General features: G+C 55.7%; 1 protein-coding gene across 10 annotated transcripts in view; it reads right to left on the bottom strand.

Annotated features, from left to right (window-relative positions):
- Positions 1–8,587: 8,587 nt before the first annotated feature.
- The window catches only part of TNS1 (tensin 1), a 225,196-nt gene continuing 220,003 nt past the window's right edge, over positions 8,588–13,780 (bottom strand). For all 10 annotated transcript variants that reach the window (XM_078450884.2, XM_078450894.2, XM_078450887.2 and 7 more), the window contains one exon: positions 8,588–13,336. In XM_078450884.2, coding sequence (XP_078307010.2) covers positions 13,192–13,336 — 145 coding nt within the window. In that variant the 3' untranslated portion in view covers positions 8,588–13,191. The remainder of the gene's footprint in view (positions 13,337–13,780) is intronic.

Below are 13,780 nucleotides of genomic sequence, written 5' to 3'. Positions count from 1 at the left end.
CCTCAGTAGCCTCAGGGCCTCAGTTCCTGCCACCACGGGCCACCTGCAGGACCTCGGGCCCCATCCCCAAGCAGGCCCTTAAGAAGATCTGGGGGGCACCTGAATGGCTCAGGGGCAGCTGGGTGGCTCAGTCGGGTAAGCGTCCGACTTCAGCTCAGGTCATGATCTCAGTCGGTGAGTTCGAGCCCCACATCAGGCTCTGTGCTGACAGCCTGGAGCCTGCTTCGGACTCTGTGTTTCCCTCTCTCTCTGCCCCTCCCCTGCTCACAGAGCTGTCTCTCTCTCTCTGTCAAACATACATAAATATTTTTTTAAAAATTTTTTAATAAATCAATAAAAAGAAGATCGAGACCAGTTCTGATCTGCCAGGAAGGGTGGTTAATGATGAAACCTCCAGGGGCCTCCAGATCTATGTCCCCACCACTGCCCTGGAGCTTTTAATAAACAGTCTGCGTCTAAGTGCCCAACTACTCTCGGCTTCCAGCTCTCAGTTAACTGGGCCTCTCAGGCCCTTGGAAGCTGGCTCAGCCTGAGGCCTCGGTGACCGCGGCCAAGAGTGCCTGCAGTACCCCTATTGGCCGCTGGAGGGAGCCTTAGGCCAGGGACTCCACTGGGAAGCCTGCCACGGTCAGACCCTAAGGCTGGAGGAGAAAAGTTCAGATCACAGAATCGCAGCCCCTTCTGGACTTCCAGAGCCCCCCTTCGTCCCCCACGCATGCCTAGGCCCCTCCTGTTTTCTGAGGTCCCTGGTCCATCCACCGGGAAAGACCACAGCCGGTAGTTGCAGCCGGTCTACCCGCCCCCTTGAGGGGCGGGGGGCGAGGGGAGGCTCCCTGGGGGACAGAGAAAGAGCAATGAGATGGGCAGTGAGGGGGACTGAACCGAAGGGAACCGGGAAGGCAGCGGGAAAGAGCAGCTAGGAAGGGGATGAACGAGAAAAGAAGGAAGGGAGAGAGGGCCCTGAGGGGGGAAACTTGAGATGTAACATCTCCCTGAGCCTCCTCCCGCCTGGCCCTGCAGAGCCCGGACACCCTGCTCTGGCGTCCGCCTCGTGCACCTGCTGCCAGCCTCCTCAATACCAATCCAGGCTTTGGGTTATCAGCGCTCCGGGAGCAGGGAGTGGAGAGGAAGAAGTGCGGGGAGAGGCTGTAATGCGAAGCCAAGACACAAAGGCAGCCGGCTCTCACCTGATTTTCACCTCCCTTATCTCCACTTGGGATAGAGTCCGGCTGGTTCTAGTCCTCTGAAGGAGCGTCATTCAGAGAAGGCTTCTCCCTCCCCAGCTGATACCTGCTGATACTGCTGCGGGAAAGATCGAGATTAGGTGTCAGCTCCTTCTGCAAGGCCACCCCAAGGAGGCTTCGGATTTCCGGGACAAATCACCTCCTTTCCCGGCCTCTGCCCTGTGCTAAGCAGGTGGAAGCTAGGCCAACCTGAAAGCAGGTGGACCACCTGAGAGCAGAGAGCAAAGCCCAGGACAAGAAGTGAATTACAGTGGGTAGCAGTCAGGGTTTTTGAAAGAGTTGCCCGCACCTGCTGTCTCTCTCCACCTCCTGGTCACTCATGGAGTCACCAGTTCTGGGATTATCCTGTGCCCTTTTGAGTCAGACACCGTGCTAAGCCACTTGCTCAACCCTGTGCCCCCACGCTCTGCGGTCACTCTTTCCCCAAAGGAAGAAACAAGGCCTCACGGTCTAATTCAATGACCTTCCAGGGCTCATGCGACTTGATCCGAAGGGGGATGGCTGGACTGTTGATCAGCCATTTCTCCCTAGAAACTCTCGCCCCTTTGCCTACTAACACATGAGATCTTCCTCCCGTTCTGAGACCTCTGTCCTCTTCACAGGACCCTCTTCCTCTGCTTCCTCCCCACACACCCATGTGCCCCGGTTCCACTCATGACCCTCCTCTCTCTACGATGCCTTTAGATCAGCATGAATCTCACCCCACAAATGCATGACAAGATTTTCGCGACTCAGATTATTTTCTCCATCACATAACCCTGTCCGCTAAAGTAGCGAGGAACTTCGGGGCGCCCAGTACTTGAACCTTAGGTAGGGCCGCGGCATCATCTGGGCTGCGTGGCCCCAGTGAGGCTGCTCTCTGCAGTTTCTGAACCACACCTGAGACACAGGGACCTCTGTCCTGCTGCCCTGGTCCCTGTCCTCTGTACTGAGACGCAGGACCGTCCTCCTCTTGCATCTTGTCACCTCGCTGGAGGTACTGTCTAGAAGTTCATAGTCACCCACCCCAGACCCGGGCCCTTTCTTTTCTCCTTTCTCTGGTTCAAGGAGGAGCTTGCACTGCCCCACCTTAAGTCACATACTCGCCCCTGGACCAGCCTGCTGTATAACTGGGAGGAAGCAGTCAGGGTACCCCAATGCACAGACATGACTACTGGGGGTCACCCCCGTATGTCATGGCCTTCCCAGGAAAGAGGACCACTGAGCCGTGCAGCTACCCCACATGATATCACTGTAAATTCAAGACCTTGACCCTTCACTTCTAAGTGCCCAGTGAACATTTCCACCCGGAAGTCCCTTGGCTACTTCCCTCAACTCATCCAGCCCCAAACTCCTCACCTGTCCCTCAACTCTGTGTTATCCTTCTAACCATACTTCACCGCCCCTGCATTGGATCAGTGTTTGTTTTCCAAGTCTAGCCACTGAGCATGCCCAGTGTGGCCCCAGAAAGAGGCATAGTGTTGGCCCTCACCTCCTGCTTCTGGAGCCACAGAGGGGATCTCCTTCCCACTGGCCCTGGAGTGTGAGCCAGAAACCAGTGGCTACGCCCAACACCCACTCTCCTCTTCTTCCTTTACTAATGAGTCCCCAGAACTCATTGGGCTCTTGGTGGCACAGCATCGAAGTAATATCTCCCAGCAGCTCCTTGAGGTCAGGTGATGGTCTGGGCGGTGGCAATCTGAGCAGAAACAATGTATACGATGCAAACAATGGACTGTGTCCTTAAAGGGAAGGACATGACCTGCTCTTCCTCTGTCTCTGCTTTCCACTAACTGGAATGCAGCTGCAATGGCAGGAGCTGGAGCCACCTTTCTGGACCACGTATAACAAAACTGAAGGACCTGTATTTCCTCAGCAACTTCATCGGTAGAGCTTCAGTATGAGTTGGAGCCTTTACCTCGGGGCGGGGTGGGGGGGATTCCTAGCACATTTAAGTGTTTGGTAATGTGGAATCTGTTATAGAAGCTGAGTCAATGTCCTAAGGGATCTTGAATCCATTTCTGTAGCATTTTCCAGCTTTGAGATCTTGGGCAAACTAATCTCCCAAGCTTTAGTGTCCTTAGCCACATATGACCTGTTTCCCAGGGTCGTTTTATAAATAAGTTAGATAACATCGACTATGTTATCTAACATATAGCTGGCATTCAACAGATGTTGGAACAGACAGCCCAGTCATCTTTGCAAAACGCTGATCTGTTGCCACCACTCTCATGATGGAGAATTTTCAAAACCGTCTACTGTTCTTACAACAAACACCAAACCCTTCACGTGACCAAATGCGCCCTGCCAAACTCACCCACCCTCTTCTAGTCCAACCTCCTGACCCTCCCCACCCCCCATCAGCTCCCTTGGGCTACACTGACCTTGCAGTTGCCTCACTCTTTCCACAAACATGAAGAGACGGCCTCCCACATGCCCGACACTGTGCCGGGGCTCCAGGTACGGAGCTGGGTCCTTGCTCTTAAGGACTTCATAGCCTAGTGAGGGGGGCAGCGGGGAGGGAATCAAGTAGATAATAAACAGAGCCGACATTATTGAGTATTTACTGTTTGCCGAGTGCTGTCCTAAAATGTTTGTACAGGTGGAGACTCTCAACTCCTACACCAACCCCCGAAGTCGGATAACACCACTATCATCCCGCCCTGGCAGATGTGGAAACAGAGGCATAGCGAGGTCAAGCCACGTGCTCAGGGTCACACAGCTAGTAGGAATGGAGCAGAATCTGAACCGTGACACCACAGCCTGTGCACTTAACCCCTTTTCTATCTGGCCTTCCACTGAATATGAAATTAAAACTGCAAAACACGCTGCCCAGAGGAGGCACATGAGGTTCGGGCAGACTATGTCCCTCCTGCCCCTGGACCTTGGCATGTGCTGTTCCCTCTGCCTGAAATATCTTTTCTCTCCTTTTTACCCAATCGACTCCTGCTCACTCTGTGGACCCTAACGTCACTTCCTGGGGGACCCCTTCTGTGCTCTCCCCAGACCATCAGAATCTGTTTACAAACTCTTACTGCATGATGTGCCTGTCCTCTGGGGCACTTGTCACGCTGTAATTATATATTAGCTGCTTCTTTATGTTCCCCCCACTCTCCCTTCCGTGCTGTCATTAGACCCAGGTGCTGCAAGAGAAGCAAACACACCAGTATTGCTCAATGCCAAGCACAATGCCTGCACATAGTAGGTACTCAATAAATATCTGGTGAATTCATGGACTGATTGACTTACCCTGAGGTCTCCACCAGCTCTAGAGCTCCGTGCCTGTGAGGTTTTCTCCTTTTCCCCCTGGTGGTCTCCTGCCCTCCTCGAGGACCCCTGCCCCACGCAGCCTCTGCTCCTGATGTCCCCAACCAGCCCGAGTCCCCTGAGGGAGGGGTGATGGTGCTCCAGGTCAGATTCTACTCATGCAGGATACGAGGCTGGGGGAGGCCAGGGGCCGATGACCTTGCAAGCACCCCCTGGTTTTTCAGGACCAACCCAGGAGTCAGGGAATGGAACGGGGGCTGAGAGGAGGGGTCCAGAGCTCGGACATCCTGTCTCGATGGCCAGAGATGATCTTTAAACCCCATAAAAGCCGGAGCCGTGGAGGCGGCCGTACCACCCCCACCGCAGGCATGTGGTCTGGAGTCAGGAGCCAGCTAGATCAATATCGTTGGGGAGGCTCTCAGCTACGAGTCCTTTCTGCAGCCAAGCGTCTCCCGAGGCCTGAGGAATGGTGTGGAGGAGGCCAGAGGCACAGGAGGAGGAACGCAGATGCATATTCCTTAAGGCCCTACAGCCTGGCAGCAGACTCTAGTTCATCTCCACACCCGCCCCTCGGGGTAGGCGCTCTCCCATTTTACAGATGAGGAAACTGGGGCCCAGAGAGGGAAAAAAAACTTTCCCGAAGTCCTAGCAAAACCAGAACCACACCCAGCCATGCCTGCTTCGGAGACCCGCGCTCCCTTGACAGGTTACACTGGACGAGACTCATCTCTAGTCCCAAGGCCTGGCCTGGTCTTCCCAGATGCCCAGATCGGGCTGGAAGAGAGGCCTTTCCTAGGCTGTGCCCGCGGCCACATCCGGGATGGAGGCAGTCCACACTCCAGCACTTGCAGAGACGGGAGCTCACTGGTCCCAGAGCACACTTGCCAGTAGCTCCTCCCCCCTCTGGGCTCCCAGCAGCCCCCACCTGTGACGGTGCGGGCTCCCTTGTCCCCGGGAGGCCACAGGACACAGCCCAGCCAGCATCCCGGCCTCCCCGAGTCTCCACTGCTCCAAGCCAAGCTGTGCCAGTCCCGAGGCTCCTCGAGTCTCCTCGAGGCTGCAGCCCACTGGCCCTTTCCACCCACTCCTGCTTGCCCACGTCCTGTGTCCACTGTGCACCGGGCCCCTGGCCTGACCTGTGGAACTCAGGGGGTTACGGGTGCTGTCCCTCTCCTCTGACTGTGCCACTCTGCTAATTAGCACAGCCAGGGGTCAGCTCGCTGTGGGAGCAGCCCTGCCCCCTTGCTGGCCTGATACCCCTGGGACGGAGTCTCCACACCAGAAGGTGGGCGGGAAGAAGGTCACAAAGGAGACACTGTGCAGCCCAACAGGCTAGGTCTCCTAGCCTGTGTGCATGCACCCCACCCCACCCCCACACACAGGTGCATTTGGTCCCACACCTACTGTCCATTGTTTAGAACCAGCTAGATCCTTTCCATACTTTGAGTTGCTTAGAAACTCCTGAGACGAATAGTCATTTTCGCCAACGAATGAGGACAATCCAGCTCTTTAAAAGAGGAAGGCAGAATTTTATGCCCATGAGGAGACATTTCAGAGCCGCTGGACCAGATTTCCCAGGCCCTTCCCTTCCCACTCACATCCAGAGGGCCTGGGCATGGCCCCCGAGAGACTAAGACAGCTTCTCCTTCAACGAGTTCTGCCTCAGGCTGGTTGGGGGCTGGGGCAGGAGGAGGGACATTTGGGCTCAGCTCCCAAGGGGACAAGGGGGCACATGGGGAAGGGGGCCATGGGGACATCCAAGCCAATCCAGAGAGGACTTCTTCCTACTCTGGCCCTCCTCTGGGCCGTTCTCCAGGGCAGGTGCCTCTGTCTGTCTTTCTGCCTGTGGGCACACACACCTGCCACAGAGGATTCTGCACGAAGAAAGGTCTTCCACAGTGGTTCTGGAGAGAGGTGAAAAATTCCAGTGCCCCCACTGGACCTCAGACGGATTCACTTGGGATCTCAGGGTGTGACCCAGGCCTTGGGACTTTTCAGCCAAGTTTGAGGCCAAGTGAGAGACTCCTCTTCTCTGGCCCCTAACCCCATCCCTCTGCCCCTCCTGCCCTTCCACTGATGTTCCTGCCTCTTCCACGGCTGGACTCTGCCAACGCTCGGAACACCTGGAACAACCAGGGTACTGAGTTCCAGGGCCGGGCCCCGCCCCTTCCTAGCCCCGGCCAGCGCCGGGCTGCAGAGACTCCACACTCCGGTCAGCAGGACGGGACTGTGAGGTGACGCCTAGGACCGCTGGTCTCCACCGGAGACCCAGACAAGAGCGGTCACCATCCTAACGGCTCGGGTGGTTCTGAGGCAAGCCGTGCACGGAGCATCTCGGCCCCTGGGTTTGAGTCCCAGCTGTGTGACACTCGGCCGGGCTGCTCAGACTTTGGTGCATGTGCGGATTTCTTGAGGGTCTTGTTAGCATGCAGATTCTGATCTGCAGGTCTGGGGTGGTGACCGAGGTTCTGCCTTTCTAATAAGCTCCCGGGTGATGCCGATGCTGACAGTGCAGGGGCCACACTCGCATAAGGAATGAAGAGTCGTCAGTGTAATAAGGGGTATGAGGAGCGCTCACCTCCCTACCCCAGACCCTCCTGCTGCAGCCCCAGTCCAGTTCCTCCTCCCCAGGGCCGGCCCCCACCCTGCCCCCCTGTTTGGTCCCCTCAAAGCCAGGCAGCCTCAGCCTGTCCCTCTCCTCTGTCTCTCTCATCCCCTGCCCCAGGCCCAGCCTAAAGTATCCACATCCCTCCAGAGCGGGGTGGCATCGGAGGGTGCCCTCCCTGCTCACACATGTGGAGCCCTGGTCCCCTCTGTGGGAAGCCAGCCAGACCACCCAGCCTCCCGAGCTCCCCGTTGGACCGATGCCAGCAGTTTGGTCTCCTGCCTGCCCATCACTCATCAGAGTCTGTCTTTCCCTCCTAAACAAAACCCCAACAGCAGAGGAAGAGAGATGTGAGCTAAGAAACGCATGGACGCTTCAGGGTTCACAGCCCAGCTCCGCCAATTATCAGCTTTGTGATTTTGTGCAATCTCTCAACGTTTTTGAAGCTCGGTTTCTTTCTCTGTAAACTGAGGACAAGGACGGCCCTTATCTCACTGGGTGCAGGTGCATGAGAAAATACGCATACGTGCTCAATGTCGTCTCTGGCACTTAGCAGGTTTGCTACGTGATCTGCCTGTCAGAAGCTACATGACCTCTCACAGCCTTGCTCTCCTTGTCACTTTGACGTCACGACACCTCCCTGCTGTCCCCGTGGACCAGAATGTTCCAGAAGCAGTCCTGTGAACCAGCTCCAGATAAACTGGTTGGTTCGTAGTCATTATGACCCAAGCAGGGTCTATCAGAGCCTAAGAGCATTCATCCCAGCATCTAATACTTGCTTGAAATATTGGGAGAAAAGAGCTCTCTACAGGGGCTGCTGCACTGGAAGGATGCAAACTGGTAGCACCGAGTGGCCGTATCCTGGAGCATCCGTGGGGCCACCCCAGGGATAGAGGCTGTCCAAAAATTAAGCCAACTCAGAACCAAGTGATGGAGCTGAATTCCCCATTCCACCGTTCGAGCTGCTGGACCAGTGGTGCCTCACTTCTTGGTCACGTGGGCCAATACATTCTTTTTTTTTTTTTCTTAAACCAGTTTGAGGGGCGCCTGGGTGGCTCCGTGGGTTAAGCGTCCGACTTCGGCTCAGGTCGTGATCTCACCGTTCATGAGTTCGAGCCCCACGTCCGGGCTCTGTGCTGACAGCTCAGAGCCTGGAGCCTGCTTTGAATTCTGTGTCTCCGTCTCTGTCTGCCCCTGCCCCACTCTTGCTCTGTCTCTCTCCATCTCTCAAAAATGAATAAACGTTAAAAAATTAAAAAAAAAACAGTTTGAGTTTCTCTCCTAACTGAAAGAACCCAGATGAAAAACTCAGTGGCAATCAGAACCAAGACCTAGATGGTGGGGACGCTGCTGGGAGAATTACAGGTGAGCCGTATGCCAGAGGCATCCCTGAAGCCCACCCCATACCCGGAGCCTGGGTGAGGCCCCCTTCATGCTCACCAAGATGCAGCAGACCCCTTCCCGAAAAACACAGTTAGATAAAGGCACAGACTTTTTCTTTCGCTTTACCATTTATAAAGCCATACAATGGGTCGCAAAGAAACAAAGCAGCTGTACAGGAGCGGGCCAGCATTGGTGTAAAATACATTCATATCCAGGGCAAGGAGCACAGGTCAGGGTTTATACAAGGTGGCGGAGGTTATAGGCACGATGATACAAAATAGAAAGGATATTTCCATCTATATAAATACACAGCCAGGGGACAGGGAGGATGCCAAGTTATTGTTTCTCCTGCAGAGGGCCTGGGAGGCGGGGAAGGGGTGGCAAGGAATTTCTTACATTTGTTTCGAATGGCGTGTCGGCGGGAAGAGAGAAAATGGGGAAACATGGCGTGCACACACACACATGTGCTCAGTCTCACGCACAAACCGAACATGGACACACAGGAGAGTCTCAAACTGTTTAACACTGATTAGAAAACAAACTGGGGACATTCCTCTGCAATTACCTCGCTGCTGAGAAGAGCCCAGGTGTGGGACATAAACGGAAGTCCTCAAACATGCTGGGCGTCTGAGGACAGAGGAGTCGGGAGGGAGCACCCCGTGTAGCCAATCCTCACCAACAATACTGATAATCTAGCGATCGGGGCCCTCCTGATTCCTTTCACTGCTGGGTGATACTGACCTTGACATCCCATAGCTCATTCGCTGCCTTTGACCCTAACCCCGTGTTCCCTAGAGACCAGCAAAATATGTACACATATACACCCACACTTGCACACGCACGTGTATGCACCCGCCCCGTGTAACACCAGCCAGGAGCTCCAGGCTCAGGACCCTGGGGCCTGGGCCTGGGTGAAGAGTGGCTCTGGGACTCTGCCCCCAACCTCTCCAAGGAACCCAAGTGTGGGGAGATGTAGGGGCGGGAGGCAGCCCTTGGATGGGGCATGGACCCACTTGACCTCCCCCAATCCTGAAGTTGAGACAGTCCGAAGAAGCAAGGGAGAGCCAGGAGGCAGGGACGGTGAGCAAATGCCCCAGGCCTATCCCTGTTCTGCTTACAGACACCTCCACACCCCCTGGATGGCAGGGGAGCCTCCCTGACCTCGGCTGTGGTGCATCAGAGTACCCCCCCTCCTGAGTGCCCTTTATAAGGATCACGCTTGTCCAGCTGGCTGCTGCCTCCTACAGATCACACGGCCACCAGGCCCCGCCACCCCTATCCTGCCAGCCTCTGACACACCCAGGGAGTCCTCGAAACCCACAGGAGAAGGAATCCACATGTTTTTAGAGTTGCTAGGGAGAGACTCCGACAAAGATAGGGGTCAAAAGGCCCTTCCCTAGCCTAGGACACAGTGTATTGGCCCCCAAACACCTGGCTAGATAAGGGGACCAGGGTGCCAAGACTGCAGGGCAGGAGCATTGCAGTCACCCTTGGAGGTTGACCAGACAGCTCACTTCCTTCCTATTTCCCCTCTGGGGTCACCTCTCCATTGTTCCCATGCCCTGCCCTGTCCTCCTGTTCCACGGGTGGGGAGCCACCTGGACCTCTCCCTGAATCGGACAGATGTCAACTCCCTGCCCTCTTCCCTCCAGACACCGTGCAGGCCAGCCCCAGGCCCCAGGCCGGCTTCAGACGCCTGGCTGGAGTTGGGGGGCGGGGCCTGAGCCCGCCTGGCGTCTGTGTCACTGTTTCACCGCCTCTCCCGTTCTTCCTTGCCAACTTCCCCCAGACCCTTGCCCTGCCAGCCTGTTTCAAGACCAGACAGCATTCTCCTGGCTGGCACACAGATTCAACAATAACAGCAAAAGGGGTTGAGGGGGAAGGAGGAGAGGAAAGGATAGACATTCACACAATAATAACAATAATTATTAAAAGTGCTTTCTCTTAAAGGAAATCTTTGGCAAGAATATACCGCAGCGCTGTGGGGTGTGGGGTGTGTGTGTGTGTGTGTGTGTGTGTGTGTGTGTGCGTGCACGCATGGGTACAGAGACCTAACCTGTGAGACATGGGAGAGCCACAGTGTGCTCCCAAGCAGTGTCTGACCCAAAGGTAGGGCCGCCTGGAGACGGGGGTACCCTTCCCTATCATTCTTCTGGAAACCCACTCCTTCCAGAGGGACGTGAGGGAGTGAGCTGATCAGCTTCCCAGGATGCCCGGTCCTTCCCAGGGTCACACTAGGCTCAGGCCTGAGCGGGGCGGGCTGGACATGCCTGGGAGGTGGGAGCTGCTGGTGGGCAGTGGGAACGCACGTGTGACGGCCCGGGGCTGGCTGCCGAAGGGTCTACACTCCACCTGGCCTCAAGCGGAGAGAGGACATCCAGGCCAGGAGGGGAGAGTCCCGGGGCCAGGTCCAGCAGGAGATTGAGATATTTACAAAGGAAGTGGGCAAGGGATATCTCCTATCTGGGAAGAGAGTCGGGGTATGTAGGGAATGAGGAGGGGGGAGATCTGGGTATCTGGCTTGAATGCCTCAGAAGGAAGAGCACTTGGGAGGAACCTTGGCCACCAAGTGCAAGGTTGTATTCTTTAGGAAGCGAGGGCCTGCTCCCTACCTTCAGACACTCTCCAACTCCCTGAAACAGAACGTCCACACAGGTACAGCTTCTTGGAGGAGAAAAAATGCAAAAGACACACCTGTCACCCACATCTGCCACACACACCCTTGTCCCCCGCAGGCTCATCCACTTGTTCAGGCCCACAGTGAGGGGGGCAGCTCCCCTCATCTCTGGGAGCTGACTGCTGTGCCCCGGGCTTGCCAGAAAACAAGGGGGTGAAGGGAATGGACGTGTGCACCCCCTTCTCACTGAGCCCCAGATGGAGTCTAGGGAAGGCCAACAGTAGGGCCAGGAGACCCCTGATGGCTCCAAGGATAAAGGCCCCCTACAGTTCAGACCTCACTTATACATAAAAAAGGGACGGGAATTGGTTGATGCCCGGGAAGGCAATAAAGCAATATGGGAAAACAATAAATACTTCTTGTCAATTTACCTATTCTTTTTTTTAACCTTTTCTTATATTTTATTAGCTTACAGATTCTGTCAGTATGTCTCACATATATATTATATATATTTATATATCAGTACAATGCCTCTCTCTAGGGAACCCCATAGGCTTAAGAAGCCATTCAATAATGGAATCCCGGTGAATTTTCTACTCTGGCTTAGAGTGCTTAGGTGGTGGTCTGGGGGGTTCGAATTGCCCAGATGGACTCTCAGCCCTCTGACCTAAATGCATTCCCTTGCCCCTCTGCTCCACGGGCAGCTTGGCTCTGCTGGGGAAACCATGGCAGGATGGGGAACAGCGAGGCTTTGGCATTGTAGGTAGGCCATGTAGATGCACAGGAAGTGGCCCCAGGAGCTCTGCCAAGGACAGCCCGGGCAGCCCAGTAAAAATCAGACCCAGAATCACCTGCAGAGGGGGGGACGAAAGGCCATCGGGTGTCTCCCCCGGGGCCTCACGGAGCAGGTTCCCCAGGACGAGCTCCAACATAGAGACCCTGAAGGACAAACCAGGGCAGGAAGGCTTGATCCCCGACACCCAAAAAGGCATCAAACAGATAAGCAATTCTGAAGAAAGGCTGGTCTGGGGCACAAAACCCAAGAATGGGCTGAGGGCTCAGAGCTGGCCGGAGCCACCTGCCCATACCTGCTGCTGGGCCACACGCCTCTGAGAAGACCCCCAGAGCTCAACCAGCAACCCTCTTGAGGGATCTCCTCCCCAAGACTATGCACACGTACGTCTGCACCTCCCGAACCAAGTGTCCAGCCTCCCTGTGGGGGCAGATCAGGGCTAAGGCTGCAGGGCGGCCAGCCCCACTCCTGCGGGGGTCTTTGCTGGGAAGGTGCTGGCAGCACCCAGGGCCGCTAGAGAGCAAGCGTGGGGACCGAGAGAGAGTCTGCGATCCCATGATCTTGGATACTCCTGCTGCCCTGTCACGCCCAACTCTCACCTTCTTTGGACAGTAGGCACATGCATGTGCAAATACACGGGGCACGCAAAAGTCTATATATTTATAACTCTGGCTGAGAGGCACATGGAAATCAATACGTGAAGATGTGGGTGTGGACACAGTATATACCCCATACAGACACCCACACAGACTGTACATCGGAGGCAGAGTCCAGAGACCTCAGGGACCTCAGGTCTACGGTACTCTCACAGGCAAAAGTTCTGCCACTTGGTGCCCATGCTGGCTCTTTTTGGTTTGCCAATCTACCCCAGAGGTGGCCAGAAAAGGATTCTCTCAATTTGATTTCTCCTTGCAAAGCGGTCGGGTTAGGGAGACAGCTTTTCCATTTACTTCCAAAATATAGATCCTCAAGGAGTTGGTCTGTCTCCTCTGAGGAGCCTCTTGGAAGGGGGAGGGGGGTCAGGTGGACCTGGTTAGCGGTGGAGGCTTTGGGGGCTCTGCGGTATCCATCCACCCAGGGGAATCCGAGTTATCCTCCCCCATCTTTTTCTTTCTCTAGCTCTCTCTCTCTCCCCCCCTTCCCCTCTGCAATTCACTTCCCCCTCCCCACGTTGCACTTTCTTCTCTCCTTCTCCAAAATTGGCCCAAAGTCCTCCTTCTGGATTCAAGGGTGGTCAGGATTCATGAGTCCCCGCCCCACATGCCCCGTCCCCACTGCCATGGCCCCGGGCGAGGGGTGGCGTTCATCTCTTCTGGCCTGCACTCAGCATGACCTTGGAGACAAAGTTGACGATGGCGGAGGCGGGCTGGTTGGGGTCAAGCTCAGCGAAGAGGTGGCAGGCGTTGTCGGTGGTGCTGCCCTGCTTCCGGGCCACGAAGCCGAAGAGCCTGCAGGGGCAGGAGAAGGGGATGACGGGCGTGAAGCGGACCCCAGGCCTTGGAGAGCTGCCCCCGTGAGCGAGCTCTCCTCAGGTTCAAGTCTCTCGCCACTCTTCCCGCCTCTCCCAGCACATGAGGACTGGGGCACAGGGCACAGGAGAGAGGGTTCCTCTCTCCCTTCCACCCCGCACCCCAAAGCCAGGTCCTGGAGATAACAGGGTCATTGGTTTTAGGTAGACAGAGATTCCCCTTTGAGAGGCAGGGGGAGGCGGAGCTGGAGGCAAATGACAAGACTGGACACTAAAAGGCAGGGAGGAGACCGAAAATAAAATGGGGACATTCCTAGGCGAGCTTCTCTCGGTCCTTCCCAGCCCCGCACCTCCCTGACTGTTCACACAACACAGAAGCACATGAATAAAACGCTGTCTGCCTGTCAAAGCACTTGGCCTCAGA

The sequence above is a fragment of the Panthera onca genome, chromosome C1 (genome assembly GCF_046562875.1).
Source record: "Panthera onca isolate mPanOnc1 chromosome C1, mPanOnc1 haplotype 2, whole genome shotgun sequence".
NCBI classification, from domain to species: Eukaryota; Metazoa; Chordata; class Mammalia; order Carnivora; family Felidae; genus Panthera; species Panthera onca.
This window is presented reverse-complemented; position numbering and strand designations above follow the sequence as displayed.